The sequence below is a fragment of the Hevea brasiliensis genome, chromosome 10 (genome assembly GCF_030052815.1).
Source record: "Hevea brasiliensis isolate MT/VB/25A 57/8 chromosome 10, ASM3005281v1, whole genome shotgun sequence".
Classification (NCBI taxonomy): Eukaryota; Viridiplantae; Streptophyta; class Magnoliopsida; order Malpighiales; family Euphorbiaceae; genus Hevea; species Hevea brasiliensis.
Genome location: NC_079502.1, coordinates 62,131,970 through 62,148,011, shown reverse-complemented (window position 1 = coordinate 62,148,011; position 16,042 = coordinate 62,131,970). Strand labels below are relative to the sequence as shown.

General features: G+C 34.7%; 1 protein-coding gene across 1 annotated transcript in view; it reads left to right on the top strand.

Moving 5' to 3' along the window:
- The window catches only part of LOC131169366 (uncharacterized), a 57,470-nt gene extending 41,763 nt beyond the window's left edge, over positions 1–15,707 (top strand). Inside the window, exons 2-4 of the mRNA XM_058128585.1 lie at positions 12,376–13,066; positions 15,041–15,172; positions 15,648–15,707. Of these exons, the coding sequence (XP_057984568.1) occupies positions 12,376–13,066; positions 15,041–15,172; positions 15,648–15,707 (883 nt within the window). The remainder of the gene's footprint in view (positions 1–12,375; positions 13,067–15,040; positions 15,173–15,647) is intronic.
- The last annotated feature ends 335 nt before the right edge of the window (positions 15,708–16,042 follow it).

Genomic DNA, 16,042 nt, shown 5'->3' with positions numbered 1-16,042 from the left:
ACTATGATTATGATATTTGGCAGATGGATGTCAAAACAGCTTTTCTCAGTGGATACATTGAAGAAAACATTTTCATGGAACAACCTAGGGGATTTGAATCCCAAGATGGTTCCAAGGTATGCAAGCTAAAGCGATCCATTTATGGGTTGAAACAAGCTTCGAGGAGTTGGAACATCCGTTTTGATGAAGCCATTAAATCCTTTGGTTTTATCAAAAATGAGGATGAGCCATGTGTATATAAGAAGGTTAGTGATAGTGCTATCACTTTCCTTGTCTTATATGTGGATGACATACTGTTGATGGGTAATGATACAGGTATGTTAACGACTATAAAGGTATGGTTGTCAAATACATTCTCCATGAAAGACTTAGGGGAGGCAACCTATATTCTTGGGATTCGCATCTATAGAGATAGAGCGAAAAGAATAATTGGTTTATCCCAAAGTCTATACTTGGAAAAGGTGTTAAAGAGGTTTAACATGCTTGATTCCAAGAGAGGATTGTTACCAGTGAGACATGGTATCCATCTTTCTAAAGAGATGTCTCCAAAGACACCTGAAGAAAGAGATAAGATGGCCAGGATTCCATATGCTTCGGCTATTGGAAGTTTAATGTATGCAATGTTGTGTACTAGGCCGGATATCGCATATGCTGTTAGTTTGACTAGCAGGTATCAATCCAATCCAGGTTTGGAACACTGGATAGCTATCAAGAATATCCTTAAGTACTTGAGAAGAACTAAGGATTTATTCTTGATTTATGGAGGTGGAGACTTGCAATTGGATGGTTATACTGATTCTGATTTCCAATCAGATATCGATGATAGAAAGTCTACCTATGGATATGTGTTCATTTGTAATGGAGGTGCAGTCAGTTGGAAGAGTTCCAAACAGAGCACGACTGTAGATTCCACTATAGAAACTGAGTATATTGCTACATCAGATGCTGCAAAGGAAGCTGTTTGGATAAAGAAGTTCGTAACAGAACTTACAGAGAGAAGCTGGGACAGATACCTTCCACTGGCAAAATTTGCATACAATAATAGCTATCAAGCTAGCATACAAATGGCACCCTATGAAGCACTGTATGGGAGAAAACGCAGAACACCTGTATGTTGGACTGAATTGGGTGAAGATAAGTTAGTGGGGCCAGACCTGGTAAAACAGACAGAGGAAAAGGTAAAACTGATAAAGGCCAATTTGAAAGTTGCCTCAGACCGACAAAAATCTTATGCTGACTTGAAAAGAAAGGACATTGAGTATCAAGTTGGCGAGAAGGTATTTCTCAAAGTATTACTGTGGAAGAAAGTGTTGAGATTTGGGAAAAAGGAAAAATCAAGCCCTAGGTTTATTGGCCCATATGAAGTTATTGAACGTGTAGGACCAGTAGCCTATAGATTAGCCTTACCACCTGAGCTAGACAAGATACATAACGTATTCCATGTCTCAATGCTCAGAAGATACAGATCAGATCCTTCACATGTCATCTCAGCAGAAGAAATTGTTGTACAACCTGACCTAACATATGAAGAAGAACCAATTAAAATCTTGGCACGAGACGTAAAAGAGCTCTGAAACAAGACAATTCCACTAGTGAAAATCCTATGGAGGCACCACAACACGGAAGAGGCAACATGGGAGAGCGAGGAGACAATGAGGCAACAGTTCCCTCAGCTCTTCACATCAGGTAAATTTCGAGGACAAAATTTTTATTTAGAGGGGAAGAGTTGTAACATCCCCACTGTACGTATTCTGTATGTTCTGTTGCTCCAGTGGCCTAATATCAGTTCAGGCAAGTCAGGATGTCTGGAATTACACTTCGGTGATAGTGAACAGACATACAATGATGAAATAAATAAAAAGAAAATACAAGAAAAAGAAGATTTGGTGAAGTTTAGGGGAAGCTCTCAAGTGGTAAGTGTCCAAATCGTCTCCCTTGCTTTAATAAACTTTGTGTTTAGGATGAGGTGAGTAATTTGGTGAAGAGAAAGGAAAAAAATATTGAGATATGAACTTGTCCATTTTTAGCAACCATGAAAGTTTGTTGTGCTTGAGTTTTTGTTACCTCTAATGGATGGGATTAAGGTTGATTAACTCAAATGGAAGTTGTAGTAGGTTAATGTCCAAGTATGTGCATGTTAGTGCTTGAATTAAGGGTTTGAAAATGGGATTTTGATACTTTGGTAAACTGCCATGTTAGGCAGCCTATAATGTTATGAAATTATATGTGAGTTTATTTAATTTATTGATGAGATGTGATGGTATTAAATTGTGGGTAGCATGCGTAGTTGCCATGGAAGTGTATGTGTAATATTGATATTGAGGTATGTTGAATTTCAGTTGAAGTAGATGTTGAACTTGAATGGTGTATTGTGTGCATTGAGCACTTGAGTGTTCTACTCAAAATGCTTTGCTGGAATTTTGTACAATATACATAGAAGTGCTATGATTGAATATTGAAGTATTGGGAAGAGGAGGATTGTCAAAATTGAAAGTGTAATTTTCAAATGCAGGTTTTATGTGTTGGCAGTACCTAAATTAGGTTATAAGTGCAAAATTGTGAACCCAATTGGTATAAGACCAATGGGGGGGGGGGGGGGTGAAACTAGACACCAAATAGGTTTCATGTAGAAATGTTGCCAAAATTCTGCCTAGAAACTGACCTTAAAAATGACCAAATCCGGAATTGCAACCTTGCAAACCTAGATTTTTGACCATATGAATAGTAGTCATTAAGATGACCATAACTCACTCAAAACAGGTCCAAATGACCTGAAATTTTTACCATGAATAGCTTAGACATAGAGTACAATTCATATGAAGACACCAAAGCACAGAAATGGCCAGAACCAAGTCAAATTGCTTACCCAAGTTCGGGTACCAAAACTGCCAGAACTGAATTTGACCTAAAATTGACCAAATCTTGCACTAAAGATGCAATTTGTCCAACTTTAGTAAATTGACCATATCTTGGTCTATACAACTCAGAATGACCTAAAATTTGTGTCAAAAGTTCAATAAGACATAGAGCTATAATTCTGCTTCTTTGACCAGAAGCTAAAAACCAAGAGAAATAGGACATTAAGCTAGACCAATCTAGCACACTAAAACTGAAAATTTGACATTTACATACAATAATGCTTGAATCAATTTGGCGATGAATGCCAACTTGTAAAAATGGTAAATTGCACTATATTGGCAGCATATTGAATTACAAATTGTGACATGTTAATGCTAGAATCAACTTATCCATAGTACCTAAAGATGTCAACATCTACATTGACTTGTGAATTACATGATAACTAGCAAACTCAAAAAAAAAAATGAAGAATTAAACAATTAATTTGTAATGTGCCCTAGTTTGCCTAGTTGACTAGTTTAGATAGTTTGGCATGCCAATAGGATTCTGACAGCTGTTCTGTAAATGGCTTTATACCATACTGTGTTTTTACGGCATATTATACCGTACTGTGACTTTAATAGCCTACAGCTATATGTATTGTGTTATTATACTTGGCTTATCGCTGGATTGATTATATGGCTTTTTAGCTACACTGTCTGCACACCGGGAGACACTTTGTGACCGATGGTGTGATGGCCTGAGTTACTAGGTACCCAGTGCTAGTATATCCGTTTATCTAGTCTGGTCAGTATATAGGTTACACGGGCAGTTGATTTAAGCATTATTAAATTCAAATAGCTAAATTCAGTTTATTGACATACATCACCACCAAAATTAGCAAAAATGAAAGGTTAGCAAATAAAAGTAGAATCAACAACTGTAAAGAATATCGATGTCATAAATTCAGAAACAATTCATTTACTTTATTTTAGTGTATATTTCTTTATATTTGGCACCACTAAGCAGAATTGCTTAGCGCGTTGCTTTTGCTACGTGTAGGTATTGGAGACACAGCTGGGGAGCCCAGCAGACCTTCGACCAGGTGAGACATCAGATCTGCACAGGAGTCCAGAGTCATCTGCACTACACTGCATACATGGTAGGACTTAGAATCTTGAGTAATGACTATTAGTTGTATTTTGACATTTTGTTATGTTTTATGTATATCATAAAACTTTAAGATTTGTAATAATTGTACATATTAACTTTATGTGGAGAATATCTGGATGTATTTAAGTTATAATGGGCTGTATTTTGAAACTATTTAAATATTATAAAAATCAATAGACTGTTTTGAAATATTGAGACTGTGAAATAGTTGAGATTTTGAGATTGTCATATTGAACTGTTTTTAACAGGTTTAGAAGGACAATTTGTTCGAAATATAAACGAAGACTCTTCAAAATGGATTGATGCTATGAAATCTGAGATTGATTCCATGTATAAGAATCAAGTTTGGGATCTTGTTGACCCACCTGAAGTTATTGTACTTATGGGGAACAAATGGGTTTTCAAGAAGAAAATTAGTTCTGATGGAAAGGTAGAGACCTATAAAGCAAGGCTAGTAGTGAAAGGGTTTCGCCAAAGGCAAGGAATCGACTATGAGGGGACTTTCTCGCCTGTTGCCATGCTTAAATCAATTAAGATTCTATTAGCAATAACTGCATACTGTGATTATGAGATTTGGCAGATGGATGTCAAAACAGCTTTTCTCAATGGATACATTGAAGAAAACATTTTCATGGAACAACCTAGGGGTTTTGAATCCCAAGATGGTTCCAAAGTATGCAAGCTAAAGCAATCTTTAAGGAGTTGGAACATCCATTTCGATAAAGCCATTAAGTCATTTGGTTTTATAAAAAATAAGGATGAGCCATGTGTATATAAGAAGGTTAGTGATAATGCTATCACTTTCCTTGTCTTATATGTGGATGATATTCTATTGATGGGTAATGACACAAGTATGTTGACAACTGTAAAGGTATGGTTGTCAAATACATTCTCCATGAAATACTTAGGGGAGGCAACCTATATTCTTGGGATTCACATCTATAGAGATAGAGCAAAAAGAATAATTCATTTATCCCAAAGTCTATACTTGGAAAAGGTGTTAAAGAGGTTTAACATGCTTGATTCCAAGAGAGCATTGTTACCAGTGGGACATGGTATCCACCTTTCTAAAGAGATGTCTCCAAAGACACCTGAAGAAAAAGATAAAATGGCCAAGATTCCATATGCTTCAGCTATTGGAAGTTTGATGTATGCAATGTTGTGTACTAGGCCGGATATCGCATATGCTGTTAGTTTGACTAACAGATATCAATCCAATCTAGGTTTGGAACACTGTATAGCTGTCAAGAATATCCTTAAGTACTTGAAAAGAACTAAGGATTTATTCTTGATATATGGAGGTGGTGACTTACAATTGGATGGGTTATATTGATTCTGATTTCCAATCAGATATCGATGATAGAAAGTCTACCTCTGGGTATGTGTTCATTTGTAATGGATGTGCAGTCAGTTGGAAGAGTTCCAAACAGAGTATGACTGCAAATTCCCCTATAGAGGTTGAGTATATTGCTGCATCAGATGCTGCAAAGGAAGCTGTTTGGATAAAGAAGTTCGTGACAGAACTTGCAGTAGTTCCTTCCATTGAGTCAGCAGTTCCACTCCACTGTGACAATAATGAAGCAGTCATACAGGCTAAGGAACCCCAGTCTTACCAGAAATCCAAACACATAGAAAGGCGCTACCACATTATCAGAGAAATAGTTGAGCGAGGCGATGTAGCCATGCAGAAAATAGCATCAGCTGAAAATCCAGCTGATCCATTCACTAAGCCTATGTCACAAACTCAACTAGACCGACATCTTGAGAAGATGGGTCTAAGATATTGTAATGAATGGCTCTAGTGCTAGTAGGAGATTGTTATTAGTATGCCCTAGAGCATATCATTTAATATGTATCTTGTACATGTTTTTATTAATAAAAGACATTTTCACTTTTCCATTTACATAATATAATTTATGTGTAATAGAAAAAGTTCATTGATATTTTGTTAGAAATTCTATTCTTAAGTTGTTAAGAATATGAGTGACAGTATTTCTAGCATAAAGTATCATAAATTGGTTCACAATCGAGAATACTTGCGACACCTCTTACCCATCTACAGTGTAACAGAGCAAGATATGCCACTCAGTGTGCCGGAGCACCAATTCATATTTGCATTACCATTTATCCCTTTTAATTCATTTATTTACAATTTTTGATAAATCTGAATTTTTCCATAATTTTTATAGAAAATCCGGTAGAGTGCCAGCTGTAAATTAGAAAAATAGTTCTTCTGAACCTGTTTAAAAACACTTCCAATATAATTTTCCAAATCCAGAACTCCATTGCACACATTTCAAATCAATCTCAAAATCTCAATACTATTTTCAGAACTTTTCTATTCACTTCATCACTTGAAGCACATTTATACATATTTCTTAACATTTCATTTTTCCACATACATTATACAGAAAATTTCAATAACATGAAATTTCATATATTTACATCATCAAATAATTTCAAGAGTTTATAGTTATAATCCAAAACTAATACAAAATGCAAAATACAAAATGCTACCCCAAAGGTCTAATGTCCTGCTATATGCACTGCAGATGTGAGGTGACTCTGGACTCCGGATGCAGATTTGAAGGCTCACCCAGTCTGATGTCTACTGGGCTCCCCACTAGGCCTCCAGTACCTGCGCGTGGCAAAAGCGACGCCCTAAGCAATTCTGCTTAGTGGTGACAAAATAAAATAAAATAAAATAAAATAAATATGCAGAATGTATGATTACATTTTTTTGGTAGACTTAATTTCTTATTTTTATTGCAGTATTATTCAATTAAAATTTGGTAAAATTTATTATCATTGCCCGAGTAACCCATACTAGTTGACTAGACTAGATAAACAGGTAAATTGGCACTGGGTACTAAGTACCTCAGACCATCATACCATCGGTCACATTGTGTCTCGGCAGCAAATGTAGCGGCTAATAAGCTGTAATAATCATCAGGGATAAAACCCAAGTGTAACAACTCAAATAACATAGCCAAAGGCTATTACGTCACAGAATGGCATGGGAAGCCATGAAACACAGAATGGCATGGAGCCATATGTAGTACTGCTAACAGAACCCTATTGGCATACCAATCTATCCAAACCAATCTTGCTAGGTATACTAGGGCATTTTACACTTTTAAATTTTACAATTTTTGAAATTTTAAGTTTAGGTATTACTATTCATTTCATTAGTCAACTATAATATAGAATTTTGCATAGGCAATAGGTACATTGGTTCTAGTACTCCCAACATACCACATTTTGCATTCTAAATTTGTTGGTATTGGTTACCAATACCATTTCTAAGCTTAATGTTAATTGGGCAGAATTTTCAGTTTTCAAGCTTTGTGCTTACTGTTCCATTAGTCATTTTTACAGTGGGAATTTGGTAAAATAATCAACATGAAAGTTGTTCCTTATTTTGTTTAGTTGCATTTCCTTTTTTGAATCACTCCATTTGGAGTTTTGTAGCTCAAGTTATGGCCCAAAAACCACAACTGGCCGGATTATGATTTTTCCAGAATTTCTGGACTGACCAAATCTACAGTATTAGGAACAGTGATTTCAGGTCACTTTTTGAATATGTTATGATCATAATTTGGGTTAGGTTTCTTCATTAAAGTTGTTAGTCTATATCTCAGCTTGTTGCTGGTAAAATTTCAGGTCAATTGGACCTTTCTACACTGAGTTATGGCCAAATGACTAAACACTGTTCATTTGGTCATTTTGCCCAGGTAGAATGCAGGTCACACGGATTAGGGCAATCTTTTGGTCAAGTTGGTTTGGTTTTCTGGGCATGGTTTCTTCACCAAAGTTGTGCCATTATGTGTCTAGCTTCATGTACAATTGGCCTTGCACCAATTGAACCTATATAATTCTAGTTATTACTGCCCAAACCTGCTGGACTCATGCCTAGTTCTGCAGGTCACCAAGTGCAGCCACACCAAACTCAAATCCCAATACACAATTCACTTCATTTTTTATTCAAACAAAACCAAATGGTCACTAATTGACCATTAAAACCTACTTTCATCATCACATGACCAAAGTCTCATTTTCATCCCAAACCCTAACTCAAACATCATCAACCATGCATTATCATTTGCATTTCATCACTTCACTCAAGAGATGCATATTAAGGGCAGCCATACTAGCATGTTAGCTCCATAAAAATCATCACAATCATACCCTAACCAAGGCTGCTGAAATTATGGGATGGCATACAAATGGTATTTCATAAATTTCTTTGTAATTTGTACTCATTCATAGTCCTTAAACATGAATTTAAAGTGAAAACCAAGGTTAGGTCACAAACGTCTAATGGAGTGAGATTTCCCACTTGCTAGGGTTCCTCTTTTCCTTTTCTTTTTTCTCCCAAAAGACTCTTCAAGATGTAAGAACACTTTTTTATGTTGGAAATATAGGGTTTAGTTGGGTAAAAGCTAGTGAAATCAAGCTTTGAAAAGCTTGCTCAAGGTTGGCTGTAGAGGTATGGGTGATGGCAAGAAGAAGGTGAGGGAGAGAGTTTTGATTTTTATTTCATTTTTCATCCCATTAAGTCTCTTTTAAATAAGCATATGCCATGTGTCACCATTGGATTGGTTGGGAGAATTTTAATGACATTATTATGATGTCATAATTCCATTTTTCTTTCATTTTCTCTCCATTTCTTATTTATTTAATTTCAATTAAATTTTTAACAACATTTATTCATATTTTAGGTTATGTAAATTATTTATTTAACTGGACAAGTTGGCCAAAAATCATCTCTGAAGACAAAATGACCAAAATGCCCTCTGTTTAGCTTAACGAGCCAAAATTGTGCGTACCGATAGAAAAATTTGTCTAAGTATTTCCTTGGCATTCTAATGCCATAAGAATCTCAATGACCCTTCTCTGAAGTCCAAAAAATTATTTTATAATTTTTCCCTCGGGTATAAGGTTGCTAACGGCCTTCACCGTCACTTCCCCTTCGGGTTACTCATCCTTGGTATTTCGGCTCGTTTAACCTTAGTGTATTTCATTTCTAAAAATTTTTCCTTGATTTTTATGAGCATTATTAGTTTCTTTATAACTCCTCACTCTAGTCTATTTAAAATTTCAAACATTCTAGCTGCCCGGATCGACATTGATCACCGGAACAGTAAACTGTACAGACTAGCTAAAGTGAGGATGTTACAATACTTCACAATAAGGACATCACTTATCCAGAAAGATTGTATTCATATTTGTTTCCAATGTATTTATATGAGATATAAATAAGATAGAATGGTGAGTCTCATGCCATATAACAAACATGATAAGCACTTATGCATGATAAATAGGCCAAACTAGTAACATTTATGACAAGCACATGGAGTTTACTCTTCTTAATGCATTGTCATAAATCATATATGTGCATATAATCTTTAGACCTGAGATAACACAGTTATCTTGTATATAGGTGATTTGAGTTTAATACTGCTTTCATACTTACACTATGTATGGGTATATGGGCATGTGTTGGCTCTTACTAGTTATATATGGAGGCAGGTGTTGATCAAGATGGAATCTGTTACCCTAAGTAAATAGGGATAAAATCCTATGTTCATTTAATTGTTCTTGATGTTTCAAGTTCCTGCCCAAGATAGATAGATTTAATCAGAAAAAAATTTCTGATGAGAAAATCTTTTTATCAAGAATTGAAATTAAAAGAGAACATAATATTCATAGCGAATGGGGTTTGACATAAACCATGACTCCAGCTCGAATTGGGATTTTGTAACAGAGAGATTCTAGTGCATGGTAACATATGATTATAGATTCATTTAAGGTAAATCTTATTACTAGTTGGGTGGCTATGGCATGCTATGCTAGGTGTTAACCATAGTCTATGAGGTGCCTAAAATGATTTAGAGAAATCATTTATGGTAAGAAAGAGTTCTGATGATATTAAAAGTTGATATCATATCTCATTGCCAATTAGTGATGAGCCTAGTAAGTCACATATATATACAAGTAATCACCAAGTTAAATATGATTTAATTAATTAGTTAAAGAGTTTAATTGATTAATTAAATAGGTTTGGTTTGCAATTAGATTGCAAAGCCCCTAGCATGGCTTGAAACCAAATCTAGGTTATTGGATGTATAGTATAAGTTAAATTTATATTTAAAGTGTTTAAATATGAATTTAATTATGAGAAATTAATTAATAGAGATTAATTAATTAATTTATATTTGATATAAATTGATTAGAAGAAGAGAAATAATTATTTTGGGTTGAAAACTCAAAATTAAGACACAAGGGTATTTTGGTCATTTCACAGGGTGACATGTGGCACCATGAGATGGTGACAAATGGCATTACACATAAGCTTGCCATTTGTCTTTTAATCATGTAAGATGATCAAAATCAAGATTAAATCTAAGTTTGACACTTGGCACAATGTGATTGGGTCAATTAAACTAAGAGCCAATCAGATGGTGACATGTGGCAAGGGTTTTAAGTGATGACCTAACTATATAATGTGTTGTTATGAAAGAGTAAAATAATAAGTTGCTGTTCTTCATAGGTGCCATCGCCCTTGGAGTGCTCTTCTTCTCTTCTTCTTCATCTCTCATCAATTCAAAGAGAATTGCCAACATTCTCTTGAATTAAAAATACTAGAAATCGTTTTTAGTGTCCTGTATACATCTGTAATCTCTCTAAAGGCAAAACCTAATTTTCTAATTAATTGGAAAGGCTTGAGAAGCTGTTCAAGGGGCAGCCATTGGTGACCTTAGTGTGGACAAGCTAGAGGGACAACGTCTGGTGTCCCAGGTGCATCCCAAAGGTGCCAAACACAACTGCAGTGCATCCAAAGGTTAGTGCACTTGTTCTTGATCTAATCTAGGGTTTTAATGAATTAATCTGTTAATTCTAAAATCTTAAATGGCAAATGTAGATCCAAAAACATATTAAAAGAGTTTTAATATGCTGTTTAACATTGAAATCAAATAGATAAATAATGAATCTTGTATGATGCATGAGATCCTAGAAGAAAAGTTTTGAATTCAATGATTTAAACTTATGCTTTTCATGCTTTCGCTCCTTCAGTACTTTCTCAATCTTTAACCAAGATGTGTATGTATTGTTTGACCATGGGTCTACACACTCTTATGTTAGTGCCAGCATTGCTTGCTTTACTGTTGTTCCTTATATGGAAATGGATTTTGAGGTGCTAGTAATTAGTCTACTAGGACAAGAGATTAGGGTTAACAAAATGTATAAGGATTGTCCTTTGGTAATCCAAGGACATAGTTTTCTATCTAACTTGATTGAAATGCCCTTTAGAGATTATGATATCATCTTGGGCATGGATTGGCTAGGCAGGCATCATGCTATGATTGACTGTAGACTGAAAATAGTTACCTTTTGGTCTCTCTCAGTATGGTGATGTAGTAATACATGGGGAGAGGCAATTATTGACATCAAATCTCATTTCGACTGCACTGGCTAGAAAAATGATCAGAAAGGGGTGTGAAGCTTACTTAGCTTATGTGATAGACACCTAAGTAGGGAGTCCAACATTGAGGGATATTCCTACTGTATGTGACTTCCCGGATGTCTTTCCTGATGAGTTGCCAGGGTTACCTCTGAAAAGGGAGGTGCAGTTCGAAATAGAGGTTATGCCTAATGTGGATCCAATCTCCATTACTCCATATAGAATGGCAACTGCTGAATTGAAGGAGTTGAAGGTGCAGTTGTAAGAATTGCTTGACAAGGGCTTTATTCACCCTAGTGTGTCACTTTGGGGAGCGCCATTACTGTTTGTTAAGAAGAAAGATGGTACTCTCCGTCTATGCATCGACTACAAACAACTGAATAAGGTGATAATAAAGAATAGATATCCGTTGCCTCACATAGATGACTTGTTTGATCAATTACAGGGTGCAGCTGTGTTCTCCAAATGGAGTGATTCAAAAAGAGAATTAGAGAAGACACATAAAGGAACAACTTTCATGAAGACAATATTGCTAAATTCTTACTAAAAAATTGACCAATGGAACAGTAAACCAAGTACTTGAAATCTGAAAATTTTAAATAACCAACCCTAAGCTTTGAAATAGAATTGGCAACCATTGCTAACAACTTTAAAATGCAAAATGTGGTATGTTGGTGATATTAGAACCAATATAACTATTGTATATGAAAAAGTCAACATTTTAGTTGACTAATGAAATGAATAGTAGCCATAAAAAAATTTCAATTTCAAAGAATTACATAATTAAAAAGTGTAATTGCCCTAGTAAGCCTAATGTGATTGGTTTGAATAGGTTGGCATGCCAATAGGGTTTTGATAGCAATACTGTGTATGGCTTCATGCCATTCTATGATATGAAGGTATTATAAGACAGAAAATGGTGAATCATCCAATAGAAAAACTCCAAAAAAGAAAACAAAATCTTCTAAAAAGAAGAAAAAAGAGTCTAAAGTAGTCTGTTATAAATGCGGAAAACCAGGACACTACGCTAATAGGTGTAGAGTAAAACAGCAAATACAAGCTCTATCAATTGATGAAAATCTTAAAGAATCACTGATAAAAATATTCTTAAATGATAGTGAACCTGAAGACTTAGAAGTTAAAGCCGTAGACTATACTTCTGAAAAATCTTCTAGTGAATCTGATAAACAATCAGAGTGTGATGGGAACTGTGACTATCACAAGTCACTATGTACCTTAAATGGTCTATGTGTCTTAATTAAAGAAGAAGATTTAATCTTAGGTCTTATAGACAAGATTGAAGACCAGGAAGAAAGACGAAATAAGTTAAAAGAATATTTAACTTTGTATAAGGATAAAAGTCCTTTAGAAAAGAAAATAGAAGAGAAGAAAAATCCATATGATCTTAAAGAAATTATGGAAAAAATTAAAGAGGCTAAAATTCCTAGAGAACCTACAATAAAAGAATTAAGACAAGAAATTAATTCGGTAAAAACTGAATTACATCACTTAAAAGAAAGAGTAGTTTTACTCAAAGTAAAAAATGAATCTCCGCTAATAGCTGAGCAAGAAGAAGAAGAAGAAGATAAGGTTGAAGATAATACTAATAGTATTAATAACCTTCAGTATGTTAATAGAATAGATCGAGTTGTCACTCACAAATGGCATACAAGAATTACCATAGTTGTTCAAAAGGAGTACTTATTTAGTACAATAGCCTAAATAGATTCAGGCCCTGATTTATGCTGTATAAATGAAGAATTAGTACCCTCAAAGTATTTCTCTAAAACTATAGAGGAGTTACATACAGCAGATAGTAGCAAAAAGAGTGTTAGGTTTAAATTATCTGACATTGTTGTTTGTAACCAAGGAATATGTTTTGAAATACCCTTTATTTTAGTAAAAGGATTATCTCATCCAGTAATATTAGGAAACCCATTTTTACACATGCTGTACCTAATTAAATCAATAACAGAAAAGGGAATTGTTTCTGAAATAGAGGGAAAAGAGATTATTTTTGAATTTATCTCCTTACCAATAGAAAGAGAAATTGAAGTGCTTAAAAGTAATATCAAGAATAAAGAAAAATTTATAAATTCTCTAAAAAGAGAAGTAGAATACAAAACCATAGAAGAAAAGGTTAATGAACCTATAATACAAAGAAAAATCAAAAGTTTACATGATGAAATGCTTAATAGCATTTGTGCTGACATTCCTAATGCCTTCTGGGCTAGAAAAAAACATGTGGTTAATCTATCATATGAGCCCAACTTTGATGAAAAAATAATACCAACAAAGGCCCGGCCCATTGCAATGGGTCCAAGACACCTATAAATCTGTAAATAGGAAATTGCTAAGCTCGAGGCAAAAGGGCTTATTAGAAAAAGTCAAAGCCCATGGAGCTGTCTAGCTTTTTATGTTGAAAATGCTGCTGAATTAGAAAGAGGAGTTCCTATACTAGTAATCAATTATAAGCCTTTAAATAAGGCCCTTAGATGGATCAGATATCCATTGCCTAATAAAAGAGATCAGTTAAACAGACTCTATGAGGCCCAAATATTTTCAAAGTTCGATATGAAATCTGGCTATTGGCAAATCCAAATAGCTGAAGAAGATATGTATAAAACTACCTTTACTGTACCATTTGGGCATTACAAATGGAATGTGATGCCATTTGGGCTTAAAAATGTCCCATCATAATTTCAAAAAATTATGAATGAAATATTTAATGTTTATTCAGCATTTACAATAGTATACATTGATGATGTTTTTACTTTCTCCAGAACAATAGATCAAAATTTTAAGCACTTAAATGTGTTTATCAAAGCTGTAAAAATAAATGGTTTAGTAGTCTCAGCCAAGAAGATAAAACTCTTCCAGACTAAAGTAAGATTTTTAGGACATAACATAAAAAAAGGATCTATTATTCCCATAGATCGAGCTATTGAGTTTGTCGACAAATTTCTGGATGAAATAAAAGACAAGACCCAATTATAGAGATTTTTAGGTAGCTTCAATTATGTTGCTGACTTTTATAAAAGTTTAGCACAAGATGCCAAACCACTTTTCCAAAGATTGAAAAAGAATCTAATACCCTGGACCCAAGAACACACCTTATCTGTCAGAAAAATAAAATAAAGAGTCAAATCATTACCCTGTCTGGCTATTCCTCATCCTAAAGCCTTTAAGATAGTGGAAACAGACACATCTGACAAAGGATACGGAGGCATTCTAAAACTAGAATTGCCGGCAAAGAAACCCTGGTTAGATTTACCAGCGGTATATGGATAGGACCAAGAGTTATTTACTCTACTGTTAAAGAGATCTTATCTATAGTTCTGTGTATACAAAAGTTTGAATTTGATTTATTAAATCAGAAATTCCTTATAAGGGTTGATTGTAAGAGTGCTAAAGAGATACTCTTAAAAGATGTTAAAAACATTGCTTCAAAACAAATCTTCGCTAGATGGCAAGCCATCTTATCTGCATTTGACTTTGATATAGAATTCATCAAGGGAGAAAATAATTCTTTGCCTGATTTTTTAACTTGTGAATTTATTACAGGACATGAGTTCAAAGGCACCAATGACTCCCTCAAAGCGAACCCATGAGGTATCGCCTCCTCCGCCTAAAATGGTGGATAAACTCAGAGAAGATGCTTATGCTGTCAGCATCGAAGCTAATAATGCAAAAGATGTTAATTACCCCTACATCCCTATAAGCTACTGTTTCCTTATGCCAATGGATAGAAAACATAAGGACCTAAAACCTTATAAGGTTGCCAATTTTTACACTGAGCACCATACAGTGAATCTTTATTTACCCAAGGACTACACTTATTACAAAGCCATCTTAGCCGAAACTAATTCGGTTGTCTTTTCTCCAATAGAAAGGTCCGCTAATGAGTGGGCATTCAACAAATTCATAATTAAAAGGATAATATCCTATGATGAATGGGGAGATTCTCTGTTCAAGCAAAAGGAATTAAATTTTGGAAAACCCAGGTACTTTAATTATTTTGATTATATGCAAGCCTAGACTGGAGCCTTAATATATGAAAATAGGCAAAGAAAGTTTAGCTGGTTCATACAGTTCCAGTTAGACAAAGATTCTTGGGAATTTCCCTCTTGGTTCTATGAATGGTTTTTCAATTGGGGATTTTTTCTTATAGCTCTACCTAATAAGGTCAGAGAAGTTTATGAGCAGTTTGCTGACTCGAATAAATCCTTAAAGGATCCAAAACTATTATTCACTATCCTATATAAAGTTTCCTGGATAGTTAGATGGGATTATATTATCTCAAAAAAGAAATATAAAAAATTTTCCAAGTTCTCTACAGAGCATGTTCCATGGTTAACTCGAAGAGTCCTAATTAAGTAGTGGGATAAATGTGAGTTCTTTGAACCGCCTTCAATCTATTCCTCCAAAGGACTAATTCATCTAGCTAAAAAGCCATCAGTATCTAGTCCATCAGTCTCTTCCAATCTTACTGGCCTATTCAAAGATCTACTCAAGTCAGTATCAAAAGATGAGCTTAACCGATAGTTGTTCAATGCATTATCAGAA